This window comes from Dendronephthya gigantea, unplaced genomic scaffold (assembly GCF_004324835.1).
Source record: "Dendronephthya gigantea isolate DGI-Jeju-01 unplaced genomic scaffold, DenGig_1.0 000043F, whole genome shotgun sequence".
NCBI lineage: Eukaryota > Metazoa > Cnidaria > Anthozoa > Malacalcyonacea > Nephtheidae > Dendronephthya > Dendronephthya gigantea.
The window spans coordinates 1,219,562-1,233,872 of record NW_021163053.1 but is presented as its reverse complement, the minus strand read 5'-3'; the positions used below and the strand labels follow the sequence as shown (position 1 = coordinate 1,233,872).

Below are 14,311 nucleotides of genomic sequence, written 5' to 3'. Positions count from 1 at the left end.
AAACGGTGGTTAAGTTCAAAATAGAAAGCAAGTCTATCGTTTTATTCAAGAAGCAAACTAAATGTTTTTAACCTTAATACAAAGATACTGTTTACAACTATATATTCAGTGCATAATATTCAAGTTGACTCATTCAAGAGAGATGTAAGAGTGTTATTTAATTTTGACTTATCCGCCGTTTAAGCAAAACGGGCTTGATACAACAGGCTCCTGGATATCATCCAAACGTTTTCTGACACGGCACAGAGTCACGATATATATTGCACTAGATCCTATATTTACTGCTTTGTAAAAGAAAAAGATCTCATTCACTGGGGGGGGGGGGGAATTAAAAACACATTTTATAGTTAAAAAGCCCTGTGACGTACCCATCGACGTAAGTATAAATTTCGTGAAAATGTAAGTGATTAACTATTTTATTTTGATATACTATTGAAGTAAATGTTGTGTATCATCACATGGATTAGTATAAGATTGTACCGCTTGACTAACAGTGTAGATGTATAGTATTTGACAGTCAGTATATGGTATACGACCTATATAAACTGTGAAAACTTAGACAGATCTAATCGACCTGGCCTGCTTGTCTTTTCCTCCCAAGACAGTTCTTCTTCAGTTAACTAGAAAACAAAACACTCTCATAAATCTCAAAATAAGTCTCAAAAAAGTCAAATTTGTATTTAGCACAAGTTTCAAATTTTGAACCATTATTCGACACTGATCGAAATACCAGGAATGCTGTGCCCATCGAATTTCCAGATCTTCTGCCACGTAAATCAAACTTCTAATAATCTAACTTTGGTTAGCCGGGTATACGTTTTGTACCTGGGAGATATCTCCGACTGAATATCTAGCATTGGGACTGGATTTTGACGGATTGAAACTTTGACCATGTTTACTGGATGATTTTAGTGCGATATAACTATCTTCATTGCTGAAGAAAGAAAACAAATGAAAAATGAAGACTATATACTTGGAAATGTCAACACTTAAACACAACTATATTAAATTATTGTATAAAACATTTTATTACCTATAATTATCTTTCGTTCTGACATCTGTCTTATGTTTACGAACACGGCGGACCTCGTCTTCATCCAGTGAAATTGTTCCAAAATTGACGTGATTCTTCTCATCAACATCATTCAGCCGAGGTATTCTTTGGTCTGATATCTTTCGTTGTTTAGGTTCTTCTACAGATATTTTTCTTTCGTACGTTTTGCTGAACCTTTTTTCCCATGCCAGTTCATCTTCTGACATACTCTAGATATGAATTATTCAGATGGTGTAATTAAGGTTGGTCTATGGTATCCAGAACGGCAAAACATAATCCACGCGACTGGTAACAAACCTTATTGAGTGAACGTTGACTGGTGTAAGCACTGTCTTCCTGAGGGCTGCGTTCTGTCATTGATTGCTTATTCATATGATCCAGGTCACGTTGGGACGAATTGTCACCATTTACGGTGAATGACGATTGCTTATTACTTGGACTTCTTGGCTACAGGTGGAACGAAACAATGCATTAGTAACAAGAAGATGTGTAAAATTTTGACGCCGATTTTTGTAGAAATAATAAAATGTTATTGAGCACAGCCAGAAACATATTTATTTTTTAGAAACATATTTAGCCGGAAAATCTTTTGAACAATATGACAAAAGGCAAAAGATTCAGACATTCGAAAAACCACCGTAAAATCCCTCAGAAAATTTGCTACTCGTAAACTACATATTGCCATTATTCTGAGAAGTCATCAAACTTTACTATTACTATATATAGTAAAGCATCATGCATGTAGAGCTAGTAAAAGCATGTGGAACATTATATGATTTCCTTGAATCATCAGACTGCAATGCGTCAATACATTTTGAATATGCCTGTTAACAAAATCAGGCGCTTACCTTACTTCTGTTTTCAAAGGTTGGACTGGCATTTACAGACAAGTTAGGATTATTCGTATGGCTCTGAGACGAGGCGTTTTGTTCCCATAAACCTAAATTCACCTTTCCAACCCGCTTTCTGTTAAGATAACTATCATCGTGATTAATTGTTTGCTCATCATCCTCGATGATAACAGTATGTTTTATACGTGTCGGCGAGGTAGGATTTGATTTGCTTAATGAGTTACTGTTTTCATCTAGGAACTACAAAGACAAAACATACATGCGTGAGTTACGTCAAATCTTTGCTAAATTGTCTTTTCCACTTCTCCATATGAGTTCAACGACTTTCTTCCTCATGCATCGAGGTATTTGATATATACAGGCAGTAATGACAGATTGGTGTATCGTTATTGGTGTATAAAATCGCACGTTAAAGAAGGGAAAATTCAGCTAAAAATCTAAATTTTAAATAATGCATTAAGATTTTGTGGCACCCCATTCGATGTAGGATAATTACCAAAAGGTTAAAGGGTCTTAATTTTGAGTGGAATACATTACCACTCTAGCAATACATTACTAAATTATATATTTTAATTCATATTAGCTATGCACACATTTTTGCCATAAACTATAATAAAACTCACATTAACTTTTTCTTTGTACTTCAAACTTCTGGGCCTCACTCTTTCTGAAGAAATGTTATCATTCTTTGATTCCAATATGTAAACATCTCCTGCCTTTTTAGGTGACTGATTTCTGTTTATGATCACCACTTCGTCGGCATCCTAAAGAAAAGGGTCCAGTTAAATGTTTTTCGCCGCTTTTTAAAATCATTCTTATTTTGACAACAGCTGATGAGTTAATCATATTGTATTCTTATGTAGTATTCTTATAGTCATATGGCGTTTTTATTTAATATTACTTATAACAGCAATGTGCTAATTTATATCCTCTTGAAATATATTTTAAAATATTAATTCTTACATTCCACGAAGGACTACTCTGTACCGATGCCCTCGTCGTTACTTTCCGTACTGGCTCTTCTGAAATTTCATCTTGCTTAATCAGCTTTCTTAAAGCAGGACTCCGTTCCACATTTATTTCAATCAATCTCTGAGAGATAAATCATTAAAGATTGAAGAGTTGTTTCAGTGAAGTTTAGCTTGCCTTTTTAACAGAACGTACATTAATTTTTATATAATAACTTTTACTGAGTTGACTTACTTCCGACTTCGGCGATGACCTGACATCTGCAGAAAGGTCTTTGACCCTGCAACATTATGTGAATTGTAGACTTAAGTGATTTGTAACGATTTCTCTACTGCATGTGATCTATAGACGGAAACCCAACACTTTAATGAACAACTTGATCACGGAGAGAAATGCAGATCGTTGATTCTAAAGTTTAGCTTCGATTCATCTGAGCTTAATGGTCCAGAAAACGTTTGGTATGAAGATATAATCGATACAAAATCGGGGGATCATGTTTGACTATTATATTTAACAAAATAATTGAATACCTGGATCTTTCTTCTTGTATATAAATGCCAGGTTGTGCTGAAGACGTTGTTCTTACATCACCTTTATCCTCGTTAACAAAATTCAGCCATCTTGTTTCGTCCAAACGTTTCGGACTTAAATGTTTTCTTTCCCATTCTTCTTCTTCCAAACTCAAATGCTAAAAGTGACGTCAATAAATAAATTACTAAAATATCAATATTTTAAAATTCTGCAATCATTTAAAGTGATAGTATACAATTCAATATATTTTTATACCCGATCATGTACGTTCTTATTTTTTCTCAGTGGTTCAAATGAATCATCACTAGCATTCCTTTGTTGGGAGTTTCTTGTATTTTCTTCTTCGACATAGATTGAACTTTCCACAATCGTTACGTCAGTTTCTTTCACTATTTTTTGATAGCCATTATATTGTCTGGGTGGATTTTTAGCTTTGTCTCGGGATTGCTGTCTTAATGGCTTTTCCTTGACTGTTTCTGGAATGTATGACGATTTCGTAAATTCACTAAATCGACATGGGTCCAATCGCCTGGGTGAAAGAATCTCTCTATCACTTCGTTCAAAATTGTCTTGAGTGCGCTGGAATGATAAATACGTCCAAGTTTAGAACTTGTTCCTACCCAAATTTTGAATTTTCATTATGTTAATGATTTAATAGCTGCCACAGTAACTCATCATATATTTACTGGTAATGTATGCATAATATCGGTTCACAGATCAAATTGCACATTGAGGCGAACTTTGTATGAAGGCCAACTTGCTAAGTAACCCTTTGGATAAAATGGAAGAGTAAACTACCCCCACGTACTCCCTATGGCCCATCACTGCACCGTGGGGCTGTATTCTGGCATATACTAGGAGTAAGTTTTTACAATGCATTCTTTTAAAAAGAACAGTTGTGCAGTTGAAGTAAAGGGACATGCACAGATAACATAAGAAAATAAAATATTAATGACAAACAACATATCGACTAATTGTCTAAATAGATAAATTCAGACAATGAAACAGCCAAGAGTTTGCAAATGCATGATATGGGACTCTCAGATTTCAAGCATAGAATAATGAAATTTGAAATTGTAGCGAAACCCAATTGGCAATACAACATTCTGATGAGAAGTAACGACGCTCAACTTTAAGCATATCAAAAACAAACAAACTCTGACCCACAACGGAACGAAACTCACAGTCGGAATCGTGCTGAATCCAATCAATAATTTCCATTTTTTGATAATATTAAAAAAATCAAATAACCCAAATCATGGGCAACCCAAATTATAACTTGTTCCTAAGCAGGAATATTAATAACAAACGTCTGTATATTTTAATATTATTTTAGCTTGCTCTGCAAACACGCGAAACAATGCTATCTATACTTCGTTCACGAACAAACGATATTCATGAAACTTTTTTATCTTCAAATATACTATAGTCATATTCAAATAGCTTATATATATCCATTGAAGTTCCAAAGTGAATTTAAATTATGCTCGAAAGAATGACTGGAATATGTCAGATTATAACTATATGGACTAAATATGGACCAACATCATGCAGTCGCAGTCCTTATATCAGTATAGCCTAGTCCTATATAGCCACGCGAAGGAACGGTCTAATCCCCAGTTTGAGTGCTTGTTATATAAAAGTGAAACAACTTAAATAAATGTATAGAACCACTATAAAAGTACCATAAAACTCATCATCAGGTATATAAGGAACTCGGTAATGACTTATACGTTATTCTAGCACAAGTTTTTCTATCGTGATGATGGCTCCTCACATGCAATCAGCACCCCCAATGAACGGGAGCTTCGTGAAAGTTTGTATTTTTTTCTTCTTTAAAGAGAATCCTTTTCACGTTAGATTTTCAAAGTTAGATACAAGTAGCTACACAGTATAATTAAATTCACTTCGGTCACATGCATAGGAGCAGCTGGTCAACAAGTAAACGACCAGACATGTGTAGTCGTCAAACTCAATGTCTTTCTGTATCGTTTTAATAACTTTTAAAAATGTAATGGAAGAACAAGCCTATAATTTCTAGAATATGCTTGCCGTATATACTAATACATTTGGCACGTTAATAAAACGATCATCTTAAAGTTAGGAAAATTTAAATTGTTTGAATAGCCAATGTTGTCTGTGGACAAAACCGAATATGCTAAATAAAATACATATATCAAATAAGCGGTGTTCAAAAAAATACAGTTTTGTATGTGCAGACAATAGTGTTGTCCACCTTTCATCTATATTAGTAAAATCAAGATAACACTCTTTGGACAAAGCTTATACATGTAGTAAAATGAATATCCCCGAATATTGCATGCATGCGCAAATTTAGTCCCCAGGCATGCAATAAGGCGATAAATACTATCGTTCCCCATAAAGAAGATTTTTAGGTAATACCTAACCTGCATTATTTCAAATTCTCCAATATCCCAACTATAACGTTCTTTACCAAAGTCTTACAAAATAGACGATAGATCGACTCTTAAATCCATTTGTTTACAAACCGCATGCCTGATTCACCATGTTTAAGCTACCGGCAAGATGATATATGCCTTTGAATAGGTTAATCAAAGGCAAATTCGAAGATGAATTATTGCATTATTCAAGGTGGACATTAGTTAAGCACGTTGTCAAGGATACTAAACGCTATGACGTTGATGGGATGACAGTTAGGCTCTTGGCCAAACAAGATTCATTGAGCATATGTAGTTTCTAGTGACTTAAGGCTTAAGCCAGACGGATATTATAACGTTACTAGATCACGCGAAAACAGATCCGTGACATACATTTCAAACATCCATTCATAAGTCCAGGTCACTGTACAGGTGGTACTTTTAACAGTTGTTCCTGTTTTTTTATGGATAATAAGAGGATACCCGTCGCTTATTTAAAAATGGCAAACCCGTGATACATCTTAATACACTGTTTACATTAGGACTTGTGTAGCTTCATTAAAACAAGAGGTTTCGGAAACTATAAGTCAGTGAGGTTGAATGGACTGTCAACATTTAACACCTAAGTTTCTAAGTTTCTTTCATGATCGATCTCAATAAAAATTGGGTTTGTTTCGCAATGCGACCCTAAATACGTTCTTTCATTATTGCTGTATTTTTTGGCACCCGATGCAGCTGAACTGCTGAACCTCACGGATTCTGATCCGTAGCCTGGGGCTAGCCAGCGGTAATGTTATTGTATTCAATAGATCCATAGCAGGTGAAATTAAACTCTTTATTAGTTGGTTTGTGGTTGCATGCTGTTCATTTTTTTAAAAATTATATTTTTTTATTTACCTCATCGATATAATCGTCATCATAATCTTCATTTGCAACATTACCAAAACTGTAGGAATCCTGTCTTTCAGTATCTTGCGAACTAAACATAAATCGAAATAGATTGTGAAGCCTTAAGATCGTCGTGTATAACTGATGATCAATATGTCTTTGTGTGTTTCTCAAGGAGGTTGCATGCAGCAATATTACGATTCAACTGGTCGAAAAGTTTGGACAACTCTATCTATCCTTTTAATCATTTTTTTAGTGACCCAGTAAAGACCTACAGCGCCCTACAGCAGGACCGGGGCAATGAATTAAAAAAGATGATCGTTGCATAAAATTCATAGAACTCTAAGGCTATAAATTATACTCAGACATCAGAATTTCCCAACCCCAAACAGCAAGATTAAAGATATCGTTGATCTTAGTAACAATATTATTTTTCTATATATAGTGACAAGAAAACTTACTCTTTTTCTTTTTCAAACTGAATCATTTCCCAGGGATCTACACCAGTGTCAGTTGAAGCATTATAGTCATGTTTCGTTGGTTTTTCAAATGATGATTGAGGAACTGCTCTGACATTATTCTCCCTGTTTGGAGGTGAAATGCTCTTCACAGAATGACAGCTTGTGTTTGTACCACGTCTTTCTGTATATGAGTCGCTGGATACCTTTGGGTTCACTTCGTAAACCTATAAAATAATACAACATCACTACTGGTTTGATGAAATCATGTATATATAGCAAAGTGGAATCACATGTCCGTATGAAAATTGTGTAATATTTTCGCACCTGTTCGTTTTCAACCTCACTGTCATCTGAACTTCTTTTTTCGACCCATAGATGTTCCTCACTGAATTAAAAAAAATGAATTTCGTGGGAACACTGAACAATTCTTCTTATGTTCTTATGTTTCCCCTGTATGATAACTAAGTACACAGCTAGAGTGCAATATTTACCTTTCAGCAAACTCGCCTTTAATATGTCTACGTTCTGTATCTTTGCTGGGTGATTGGTTTCTTCCTGGCCGACTCCAAGTCACAGAATTGCGCAAACTGTTTCAGCTTCTTCATATTGATTCTCGCTTTCATTTTGCTCTTTGTCAAACATTTTTGACCATTCATCTTTTGGAAATGAGTGTACGTCATTGGAGGGCATCGGATAAACAATTTCTTCGTTCGTCTGCATATGCCACTCTTCTGTTCCACGATCTCTCGCATGCCCTGTGTTACTTATTTTACATTGATCCTTGTAATCACTTTGCTCTTTGTCGAATAATTTTGACCATTCATCTTCCGGAAATGATGACTGCACTTCGTGTGATTGTGAAGCGCATACAATTTCATTTGTCATATTCGAATCAGGAGGATCATTTCTAACGGGCTCTTGTGGCACATGATCATTCGAGTGCTCTGCGCTACTCCAGTCATTCTGCTTGTCGTAATTTCTTTGATTTTTATCAAACAACTTTGACCATTCATCTTCCGGAAATGACTGAACTTCGCTCGATTGCGCCGAATGAACTATTTCTTCTGTCATATGCCCCTCGGGTTTATTTCGAAAAGACTTTTGTTGGTCACCACCGCCTAAATGCTCTGTGTTACCCGAATTATACTGATTTTTGTAATTATCTCGCTCTTTATCAAGCAACTTTGACCATTCATCTTCCGCGAATGTCTCTACTTCGTTTGAATGTGCAGGGTACACGATTTCTTTTGTCATATGCCATCCAGAATTGTTACGAACTGACTTTTGTTGCCCAGAATCGTTGAAATGTTCCTGTGTTGTCCAGATATCTCTTTCAACATTCTGAACAGGCCTTGTTGAAGGAGAATTATCAGTCTCATCCTGGATTTGCGATATTCGTATTGTTTTGACAACCGTACGACCTCCACTTTCGCTATATCGAGATTGCTGATTACTATTCATCTCTTCACCGCTACTTTCTTCACTCGGTGGGTTTTCTTTTCTTTGCTCGGAATCACAGTGACTAAACTCCTCAAAAGCAATGGGCTTTTCCTCCGTTAGTTCAATGTTGCTTTGAAAGAGGTTCGGCTCGGACACAGATCGAAAAAGAGACTGGTTCTTTCTGTAAACTTCGAGCAATGATTTAGTTTCTCTCCGAATCAATTCCTCTTTATCTTCTTCGTCTTCAATGCGTGCTTCAGCAAGATCAATAATTTTCTGGTGTTTCTTTATCTCTCTATTTATCTTCCACCTCTCTCCTTTCGTGCAAAGAGTAAGTTGAAGATTTAAACTCTCTATGCATTCCTCGCTTTGCCTTATGATTTCTTCCTGGGCGTCCAAGCGTTTTGTAAGTCTCTCAAAAGCTTTCTTCACAATATGCTCCTGGTTGGTTTGAATAGCAAACGCTCTCTTCTCTGCTTCAGTTTTAATCTCTTTAGCTCTTGTTTCTTGGTAATTTTTCACGCCTTTATCTAGGATGAAATGGAAAGTAATGTATACTGATACTCACTGCTGCTCTAAATAAAGTTTATCAGTGAAAGCCTTGCTGAGCTCGGCCAATAATTTCAAACGAATGTTGAAAACTGACATGCTTTATGTTTCGTAGCAAGTGTGGGGGTTAAATTTAGAGGTCTTTCAACACAAAATGCCCAAATCAATTTATTTACTAAACAAAGCTAGAACAAAGGTTCCTAAAATAAATTTCGAAGCTTACTTTAATTATTGCATGCAGGGCGTATACATACATTTGCGTCTGAAGATGACTTTGAAAGTCGATGATGATTTTTGTTTAATTCAAATACCTTGAATTTCAAAGTGAATTTTTTCTTTTGGATTTTTCTTTAAATAGATCTATTTATTTAAATAAAAAAACTCCACACGTCTCAAGAATTTTTTGTGGAATGTTATGCAAAGTATAGCGACAGGATTACACAATTATATGGACGGATAGATGAAAATATAAGACCATAATGATACAGATATTTTTACAATTTTCTTCACTATACTATGAAAATATTTGCCTAAATTGAATGTATTATTATTATTATAGGCTATACATCACTTGTTATGAAAAGCCCGTGACATCGCTCGCATGCTTAGGCTTCCTATCATTGATTTGGTGTTGGATCGGCGCGAATTAGTTGTCGAAGTTGTTCTTTTAAAATACTAATTCATTTAGCACGTATAAGCATCGCCCTCATAATTTTAGACAAATTCAGTCAACCAGGTACGTGATATAGGTATGACAAACGAAGAGTACTGTAATCACTTGTCATATTAATATACAACCTCAAACAAAGACTTTTCAATTTGTGAGAATAAAGTTAATTGGATTTATGCTTCAAGCAAGCCAAGGCTAAGGATCCATCCATTTTGTTATTAGGCTAGCTGGTTTCAGCATGCCGTAATAAGTTATTTCCAATACAACCAGGGAGCAGCGTAGCAGCGTCTTCAAACAACTTAGCATCAAATGTGGTTTAACAACTGCCTAAAATTGACAAAACTAGTACTAACTCTCCTGACGGAGGGCCTCAGGTCGAAACGTCGAGAAGTGTTTTGTCTATTTTAGGCAGTTGTTATACCACATTTGATGTTACGTATAATAAGTAATATCTCAATGATACTTTCAACAAAAAATCTTACCACTAGGAGGGAAAATCTCAACCTTACCTGATACATATTTATATGTCCGCTTTGACATGGGGATATTTTTCATTTCATAGGAATTCCATTGCCTCAAAAGTTGATGAAAACAAGGCAAACATACAACTGCTCTACCCAATGTGTCAATTTTCCCTACAGAGGACTGTAAATAAGCTAGCTGGGGAAAATATGGCCCACGTCGCAACTTTCGCGTTGTTTCAACAATCTTCTCAGCGCCATGTATCGTGCTATTGCAAAATGTACAAATTCGTTTCCGATCACCGATAATGCCGTCTACTTTGATAAATAGTTTTGCTTCTTGAGAGTCCAACATTGTAGCGATGGTAGATGTATTGTGGTAATTTTAATCAATTGATAACGTGATCCACAGCCAAAATTAATAATTTACACGTTACCTTAATACTTGCTGTATTAGAGCTGGTATATAGAGTAAATAAACGGCATTATGTCTGGTCTGAGCAAATATATCGCTCTTTTTATTAATAATCACATTCCGTTATCGCTTTATCTTTCAAAACAATGACGAACCCACAAAGTCAATGCCCGTAAGATTGCCTTGTTCACGGCTACCAATGGGAATTGCAATAATTAAGTGCAAAATAGTCGATGCTTTTATTTCTGACGGTCATAAAACCACTAGATGATTCCGACTCTCCTTCACTAGTCATGCAATCAAAGAATCTTTGTTATGATAATAATTTAACAGCCAGGGTCACCGCAATTATGGAGCCATATTTTGCTCAGTTATATAATGTTCACAAAGGAATTCCTAACAAGAAAGTTCATGCACTCTAATTTTAATTTGCTCTTAATTTTTTTTAATGTAGAAGCTATATTTATTCCGTCGACACATCTCGTTTTTAACCTATACACCTAGAGATGGTAGCGTGCAGGTTTACGATTTCCTTTTCAAATACAGATAACGAGCAGTATTATAATAGCTAATTACTATATAATATTTGATCAAATAGGCAAGGAGCGCAGCCGAAGCCTATCGCACAGCATGTAGTTCCCCTGCTGATTGGAATTTTTGTGATGTAGCTGAAGTGGTGGAGAAAGAATGATATAGAACTAATGACAATCAGCAAAAGTATTATAATGTACAGTATAAATTAATAGGTTATATCCTGTTTGAGCTACGCCTATACAGCCGGCGTTTTATTTGTCTGGTTGTTTTCCAGGTCCTCATCTCAACCACTCGAACCGTGCCTATGCACAATGGATTCAGCTGAAGAATATAATGTTTTTCAAACCGCGAAGGATTCTGTGCTAATTATTGAAATTGTTTTCGACTTTTTGCAAGTTTTCAATGACATTTGAGCCCTGTTTACATTACACATAATTTATCGGCACAGCACGGCTCAATGGGCACCCGTACCAATTTCACCCCAAGGCCGACATTTATTTTGGTAGCCTGGACACTAATAAATTTGGTCGTACTGTGGTGCTAAATTGAGTGTAGTGTAATCGGGGCTTGATACAAAGCAGAGGTGTTTAAAATTGGTTTTGAATGATAAACTGCCTTTTATCGCTTCAGAAAATGGATCGCGGAGCAGGTAGAAGGAGGGAGAGGGATGCACTAAGTCTCGAGCTCCACTCAGTTTAATTATCGGATAAAATGGAGTGTGAAAAATCACGTTCAGGTTCACCTCCCCCCCCCCCTCTCTTTAAAACGGCTTCGTGGTTTCTGCATGCATGTAGAAACATTTGCATCTTAATTTAATTAGAGTATACTTTCGTAGTAAATCCACTTCAATACTCTACAATCCACTACAATAATCATAGACGTCCAAGTAGTTTAGAAGGTAAAATAAACAACCAAGACAATTTTTTCTGTATTGGTTCGTGTTTCCATAAAGACGGCTTGAAAATTACATACTAGTCATGATCACAACACACACCTTCTAATAATGCTGAGATTATGGCTTTTAGTATCGATCTTTCTGTAACAATTTTAATACCCTCTATTACCACGCATTTATGCAACACATCAATTATACAGTCAATTGCAAATTAATGGGATTTAGGGTCCACGTGATATTGTTGTTTGGGAAATGCCGGCTGATTGAATACGAACGCTCTTGCAACAGTTCTTATATAAACATTAGTTATTTTAAAGAACTCTTGGCATATTTAATGGTATTCATGAATATTTCCAAATGATAGATCATGGAGTTTCATGAGAAATATAAATCACTGTCTTATAACTCATCAGGCTCGTGTCACTTCTCATTCACAAGATACGACTTAATCAACTCGTGCATCGCGAGATAACTTTGCAAAACTCAAAACTCAATGAAAGAATATCAGAATTCATGACATTCAATACCGAAATCGGCTTGGTCCTGCATATGCATATGAATTATGAATAGGGCCAATATAACATGATGTAAAGATGTTTCCGGCCAAGGCTTACGCTACAGGATTTGCCGAGATATGTACAGCATTAAAGAGTTTAAACACTGTACAGAACAAATCTTGTATTATTTAATTTTGCTTAATAACCAATGTGTGACCATGCTATATAAAATACGACCGGTATTGAACTTACCGTTCGCTATGTCCAGGAGCTGTTTAATCAGCTTCGTAATCCGTTGTACAAACTGAAAATGCTGTCAACGACTTAAGAATACAATACTTTATCTTGTTCGCCTAGAGAAATTATGAAAAACTTGATGTTTCAAGAAGAATATAAAGATTAAAGCTCGATGAAAGAAATACAGACAAATCAAGACGTTCACGATATGGCTTTTTAATTGCCGTTTAAAAAAGATAAACAACGCTGCGATTAGCAGTTGTCAAGCAGGATAACAATGGGTGGCAAATGCTAATAACTAAATTTTCATTTCTTAGTTATTTTCACACAACTTTCTAATGTTTCACAAAGGCATATATGTTTCATGTACTGCCAATGATTAAAATGTTTCTATTACGCTACTTGCTTGGTCAAGAATTACTAGAAACAGTTTGGAATTCAACACATAAATACATATTTCTAAAACTAATTGAATTGCCAAATCATATTTTGGGATTTAATTTTATTTATTTTTTGGAGATTTGACTTGCAAATTCCCCCATAATCAATTTTCCAATATGACATTGTTGTTAAATATTGTAAAAATGAAAACTGAACGACTTAAGCAAGCTTCAACAGTGGGCAAGTTACCTATAAGGGTTGTATACGGAACAAAGTTTTGAGTTCTAAACACTTGCACGCAAGTTGCAAGTCGAAGTAATTCATTGTTACGGGCACTTCGAAATATGAAAACCAAATCGCTACCCGTACGACCTATGAGTTTTGACAAAAAACGACGAAATAGGATATGAAAAAGACACAGCTCATTCAGATGCAAGGGGGGGGGGATGAATTACATGATTATCCTGTCATAATCGCCGTCGTATATTAACTATATTTCGTCGTCAGTATCCATGCAGTTTTCGCCCTGTCGTAACTTGTTGCTAAACTATACTGCATGCCGCATGCGCTAATGCAAACGCCCGAAACGTATTTCATTTCTGATTTCCCTAATTGCCTTTTGGACGCAAGTACTCATTCCACATGCACATGGAGTTTACCGTTCTGCCTACACCCCGTATTATGACTCCTCTCTTAAGATCTAGAGTGATACAATTTCGAGACACTTAAAACATCATCATTGTCATGTAATATTGGCACAGGAAATAACGATAATTAGATATTACCGCTAACGAGGAAAACATTTTGAATACTCTTGTACAATATTTCCAATACTAAGATCTAAGGTTGTAGCCCTTGTCCAAAACTAGTTTTTCAGTATCAAATTAAACGAGAAATAAAATTCACCATGCAATCTCAGGCCAAGGGGCAAAATTTCGATAGATATATCCGGAATCTACCAATAGAGAGAATGCTACTTTATCTTTAAAGCGTAGATTCAGGTTGATCATCTAAAGGCAACGATGTCAATGAGACGTCTATAAACTGGTTTGAAAAAAGTCAAGATTGACAAGTAGTCA

At 35.7% G+C, this 14,311-nt stretch overlaps 1 protein-coding gene across 3 annotated transcripts; it reads right to left on the bottom strand.

Annotated features, from left to right (window-relative positions):
- Positions 1-137: 137 nt before the first annotated feature.
- LOC114527115 lies at positions 138-13,092 on the bottom strand. 3 transcript variants are annotated; one of them, XM_028548725.1, is made up of 15 exons: positions 12,867-13,092; positions 7,645-9,123; positions 7,478-7,538; positions 7,154-7,377; positions 6,702-6,783; positions 3,661-3,984; positions 3,405-3,562; positions 3,109-3,154; positions 2,869-2,997; positions 2,529-2,669; positions 1,903-2,145; positions 1,352-1,501; positions 1,034-1,263; positions 826-934; positions 138-620 (listed from the first exon to the last, which is right to left on the bottom strand). In XM_028548725.1, exons 4-15 carry the CDS (start codon positions 7,177-7,179, stop codon positions 537-539), a joined length of 1,722 nt encoding a protein of 573 aa, XP_028404526.1. In that variant the 5' UTR covers positions 7,180-7,377; positions 7,478-7,538; positions 7,645-9,123; positions 12,867-13,092; the 3' UTR covers positions 138-536. The 3 variants fall into 3 exon arrangements, with proteins under 3 accessions (XP_028404526.1, XP_028404527.1, XP_028404528.1); XM_028548726.1 differs by lacking the exon at positions 12,867-13,092 and adding an exon at positions 10,322-10,405; XM_028548727.1 differs by lacking the exons at positions 6,702-6,783; positions 7,154-7,377; positions 7,478-7,538; positions 7,645-9,123; positions 12,867-13,092 and adding an exon at positions 5,814-5,985.
- Between the last annotated feature and the right edge of the window lie 1,219 nt (positions 13,093-14,311).